The following is a 5,902-nucleotide window of genomic DNA, read 5'->3' as shown; positions in this document are numbered from 1 at the left end:
CCTCACCGTTTTGTACTGCCTTATTCTCAGCCTCGGCATTGTGGGAAACAGCGTCACCATTCACGTCGCACAGGTGCTTCAGCGAAACGGATACCTGCAGAAAAACGTGACGGATCACATGGTTAGTTTGGCTTGCTCTGATTTGCTGGTGCTGTTGATCGGGATGCCGGTTGAACTCTACAGCGCCATCTGGTTCCCGTTCTCGTCCTCGTCCGGCGACGCCGCCTGCAGGATCTACAACTTTTTGTTCGAGGCGTGCAGTTATGCCACCATTTTGAATGTGGCCACGTTGAGTTTTGAGCGTTACATGGCCATTTGCCATCCGTTCCGGTATAAAGCTTTGGGTGGAAGCCGTACGACGAAGCTCCTGTTGTCGGCGTGGCTTTGCTCGGCCCTCGTCGCTCTTCCACTTCTCATCGTTACAGGAACCGAAGGACACGTTCCCGAAGGACGCCGGATGCCGGTGCAAAACCTGACTTTCTGCACCAATCTGAGCCAGCACTGGGTCATGTATCGCACTAGCATCTTCACAGCGTTCGTGCTCTATCTTCTCGTCCTGGTTGGTGTTGCGCTCATGTGCAGAGCGATGATTGTCGTTCTTCGGGGCCCGATGGGGCCTAATGAATCCGGCACGAATGGAGCCGGACGGGACGTTCCCAAACACGAGAGCGCCCGTCTGAAAGCCTCCCGAAAACAGTCCATCCTCTTCCTCGGTAAGACACCGTGACCTCTCTTCATTAATACATTCATTGTTTGTCTCCTCTCAGGTCTGGGTCAAGCTTTATTTCTACAGCGCTTTATACAATACAGATGTTTCAAAGCAGCTTCACTGTAATAAACAGGAAAATAACACAATCAATGATGCAAACTTCATCAAATATGAGGCAAATACAAATTCAGCTGTAAAGAAGCTCTAAAAAGACAAGTGTCATTTTTCAGCTCTATTAAAAACGAGTTGTTCTCATCTGATAGTGTCTATCAGTGATTCTAATTTAAAAAGGTTTACCTTTAACCTGAGCTAACCTTACACAAACATCCACTGAGCTCATTCTCTCTGTCAATCAAGTCCACTGAGATACTATGGGAATAGTGACAGGAATTCAGACTCATTTTAGTGAGCCAGATCATTTGGCTCTTTCACTCACAAAGGGCTCTTCATTTAAATCAGACCCTAATAGCAATTTCCTTACAAAATGAGTGATTATTAGACATTTTCGAGTGCTCTGGAGTAGGACTGAAAAACACAGTGAAAAGTTGCATCAGATAATTTTTCTCGAGTAAAGATCTTTGCAAACTCAAGGGAACCTTGCCTACACTTTATTTGTAATTCTACATTTGTATTGTACCTCTCCTGGATCCTGACATTGATTCTCTTCTCACACATCAATCTGTTGTCTCTCCTCCATGTCTGTCTGTGTATGTGTATCTGTTAGTGCTGATCGTCTGCGCTCTGTTCGTGTGCTGGATGCCAAACCAGATTCGCAGGCTGATGACAGCAGCGTTGCCCAAGTCATCGTGGACCGCGAGCTACCTGAGAAACTACGTGAAGCTGCATCTGGTGGCTGACAGCTTCTTCTATCTGAGCTCGGTGTTGAATCCGCTGCTGTATAACCTCTCCTCACGCCAGTTTCGCTCTGCGTTCTGGCAGACACTCCTGTGCCGTTTGTCTCTCGAGCACGTCAACAGAAGAACACTGGAAAGCAGTCAAGCCTCAAAGAGCTCCAGTAGCACCGTACGCCCCCTGCTGAGACGATCGCTAAACCGCGTACGGACAGTCGCCAGCGACAGATCGACAACTCCATCGTCAGAAGAGAGACAAAGTACTCCGAACCCCACAGAGCGACAACCGGCCAGCTCTGAACCACAGGAGGAGGAGAGAACTCAAGCCACCACACTACCTAACACTAACTGATCAACAAACTAACTGTACAACTGAAGACTGCTGACCACTAAAGACTGCTGGAGATTGCTTTACAGCATGCTGTAGACCACTGTAGATCACTCTAGACCACTGTAGATCACTATAGACCACTGTAGATCACTATAGACTACTGTAGATCACGATAGATCACTGTAGACCACTGTAGATCACTATAGACTACTGTAGACCACTGTAGACCACCATAGACCACTGTAGACCACTGTAGACCACTGTATAACACTGTAGACCACCGTAGACCCCTGCAGACCCCTGTAGACCACCATAGACCACTGTAGACCACCATAGACCACTGTAGACCACTGTAGATCACTACAGACCACTGTAGACCACCATAGACCACTGTAGACCACCATAGACCCCTGTAGACCACTGTAGACCACTGTAGATCACTGTAGACCACTGTAGATCACTACAGACCACTGTAGACCAGTGTATTACACTGTAGACCACTGTAGATCACTATAGACCACTGTAGATCACTATAGACTACTGTAGATCACGATAGATCACTGTAGACCACTGTAGATCACTATAGACTACTGTAGACCACCATAGACCACTGTAGACCACTGTATAACACTGTAGACCACCGTAGACCCCTGCAGACCCCTGTAGACCACCATAGACCACTGTAGACCACCATAGACCACTGTAGACCACTGTAGATCACTACAGACCACTGTAGACCACCATAGACCACTGTAGACCACCATAGACCCCTGTAGACCACTGTAGACCACCATAGACCACTGTAGACCACTGTAGATCACTGTAGACCACTGTAGACCAGTGTATTACACTGTAGACCACTGTAGGTCACTGTAGATCACTGTAGACCACTGTAGACCCCTGTAGACCACTGTAGACCACTGTAGACCCATGTAGACCACTGTAGATCCCTGTAGACCACTGTTGACCCCTGTAGACCACTGTAGATCACTGTAGACCCATGTAGACCACTGTAGATCCCTGTAGACCACTGTAGACCCCTGTAGACCACTGTAGATCACTGTAGACCACTGTAGATCACTGTAGATCCCTGTAGACCCCTGTAGACCCATGTAGACCACTGTAGGTCACTGTGAACCACTGTAGGTCACTGTAGGTCACTGTGAACCACTGTAGGTCACTGTAGACCACTGTAGGTCACTGTAGACCACTGTAGACCACTGTAGGTCACTGTAGACCACTGTAGACGACTGTAGGTCACTGTGAACCACTGTAGGTCACTGTAGACCGCTGTAGGACACTGTAGACCACTGTAGACGACTGTAGGTCACTGTGAACCACTGTAGGTCACTGTGAACCACTGTAGGTCACTGTAGACCACTGTAGGTCACTGTAGACCACAGTAGAAAACGGTATACCACTATAGATCACAGCAGACAGCCGATGACCACTGCAGACCACTGTAAATCACTGCAGACCCCTGTAGACCACTGTAGACCCCTGTAGGTCACTGTAGACCACTGTAGACCACTGTAGGTCACTGTAGACCACTGTAGATCCCTGTAGACCACTGTAGACCACTGTAGGTCACTGTAGACCACTGTAGGTCACTGTAGACCACTGTCGACCCCTGTAGATCACTGTAGACCACTGTAGACCACTGTAGGTCACTGTAGACCACTGTAGATCACTGTAGACCACTGTAGACGACTGTAGGTCACGAACCACTGTAGGTCACTGTAAACCACTGTAGGTCACTGTAAACCACTGTAGGTCACTGTAGACGACTGTAGGTCACTGTAGGTCACTGTGAACCACTGTAGGTCACTGTAAACCACTGTAGGTCACTGTAGACCACTGTAGAAAACGGTATACCACTATAGATCACAGCAGACAGCCGATGACCACTGCAGACCACTGTAAATCACTGCAGACCCCTGTAGACCACTGTAGACCACTGTGGGTCACTGCAGACGACTGTAGGTCACTGTAGACCACTGTAGGTCACTGTAGACCACTGTAGAGCACTGTAGAGCACTGTAGAGCACTGTAGACGACTGTAGGTCACGAACCACTGTATGTCACTGTAGGTCACTGTAAACCACTGTAGACCACTGTAGACCACTGTAGGTCACTGTGAACCACTGTAGGTCACTGTAGATCACTGTAGACCACTGTAGACGACTGTAGGTCACGAACCACTGTAGGTCACTGTGAACCACTGTAGGTCACTGTGAACCACTGTATGTCACTGTATGTCACTGTAAACCACTGTAGGTCACTGTAGACCACTGTAGAAAACGGTATACCACTATAGATCACAGCAGACAGCCGATGACCACTGCAGACCCCTGTGAACCACTGTAGACCCCTGTAGACCACTGTAGGTCACTGTAGACCCCTGTAGACCCCTGTAGATCACTGTAGACCCCTGTAGACCCCTGTAGATCACTGTAGACCACTGTAGACCCCTGTAGACCCCTGTAGATCACTGTAGACCCCTGTAGATCACTGTAGACCACTGTAGGTCACTGTAGACCCCTGTAGATCACTGTAGACCCCTGTAGATCACTGTAGACCCCTGTAGATCACTGTAGACCCCTGTTGACAGTAGATCACTGTAGAAAACGCTATCACAGCAGACCACAGTAGATCACTGCAGACCACTGCAGATCACAGCAGACCTAGATGGTTTAGAGTTTATAAACTTATATCACAATTCAGGACATGAAGCAGTACATGGGTCAAATGTGAAATGAGAGTGAGGGACCAAGAAACTGTAACCATAATGAACCAGGAAAAGGGCAATACTCATAATACAATAATAAGAAATATTAGTGATGTTTCTTGAAAAAGTATTTTGTCAGAAAATTTGGCTATTTCTGAATAACTTTCAGTAGAGAAAGATGCAGTTTACCAGCAGAGTCTAACTGACCCATGTTAACTAGCAGCCAAACCACTCTTTTAAACCTTTGGAGTTAACTGGGAATCTCAGATTGATTGATACGATTATATATCGTATCACTTTATTTATAAAGTCCAATTAAGACACTCTACTAACAACAAGTACGTCAACTTATTCTAATAACCCCGACCCTAACCTAACACTCTACTAATACTGCAATGAAAGTTAGTTGAGATGTAGTTGCAAAGTTACTTATAGTTAGCAGAATGTCTAAAGTGGACTGACTATCCATCCATCAATCCAAAAATGATTTTTCAAAGTTGTAAATAAAGATTATTGGAGTATGACAATTGTTTTTTGTTGTTGTTTTTTTAACAAGAAAATACAATTTCAGTCTTTCTTCTTTAAATTTTGTTTCGTGGCAACCAATACAGTGAGACTATAAGACCCGGTTCTCAGGGATTCAACGGATAAAGTCCTGAAGCCGGACGCTCCGCCACATCCAGCTCCGAGGGTGGTGGAGGACTCAACAGGCTTTCACTCTGGAGAAATATAAGCACACGGTAGGACGCAGCAAGCCGACAGAGCCTATTTACCCATTTAGGGTGAGAACATGGCAGGAGATCAGCTCTACATGTAGGCTATAAAACCTAGAGAATGTGTTAGGTGTCGCCAAGCCCACAGCTCTACAGATATCTGTTAGCGAGGCGGCACGTGCCAACGCCCAGGAGGATGCAACGCCTCTCGTGGAGGATAAGCCAAGGCGATGGCATCCACTATCCAGTGGGCCAACCTCTGCTTGGAGACAGCCTTTCCCTTCTGCTGGCCTCCGTAACAGACAAAGAGCTGGTCTGAGGTCCTGAGGCTTTGAGTTCTGTCCACGTACAGTCGCAGAGCTCGGACAGGACAGAGCAAAGCCAGGGCTGGGTCTGCCTCCTCCAGGGGCAGCGCTTGCAGGTTCACCACCTGGTCCCTGAAGGGAGTGGTAGGAACCTTGGGCACATAGCAAGGCCGGGGTCTCAGTACCATGTGGTTGTCACCCGGCCCAAACTCTAGGCACTCTTGATAGAGGCCAGTGCAACCAGTAGCAAAGTCTTCATGGACAG

General features: G+C 47.6%; 1 protein-coding gene across 1 annotated transcript in view; it reads left to right on the top strand.

Annotated features, from left to right (window-relative positions):
* gpr39 (G protein-coupled receptor 39) overlaps positions 1-2,050 on the top strand; it is a 2,477-nt gene extending 427 nt beyond the window's left edge. Inside the window, exons 1-2 of the mRNA XM_056271352.1 lie at positions 1-713; positions 1,434-2,050. The exon at positions 1-713 is cut by the window's left edge and continues 427 nt beyond it. Of these exons, the coding sequence (XP_056127327.1) occupies positions 1-713; positions 1,434-1,912 (1,192 nt within the window). The 3' untranslated portion in view covers positions 1,913-2,050. The remainder of the gene's footprint in view (positions 714-1,433) is intronic.
* Positions 2,051-5,902: the final 3,852 nt, after the last annotated feature.

Source organism: Rhinichthys klamathensis, unplaced genomic scaffold, assembly GCF_029890125.1.
Source record: "Rhinichthys klamathensis goyatoka isolate OS25496 unplaced genomic scaffold, OSU_Roscu_1.1 h1tg000318l_1, whole genome shotgun sequence".
Taxonomy (NCBI): domain Eukaryota; kingdom Metazoa; phylum Chordata; class Actinopteri; order Cypriniformes; family Leuciscidae; genus Rhinichthys; species Rhinichthys klamathensis.
This window is presented reverse-complemented; position numbering and strand designations above follow the sequence as displayed.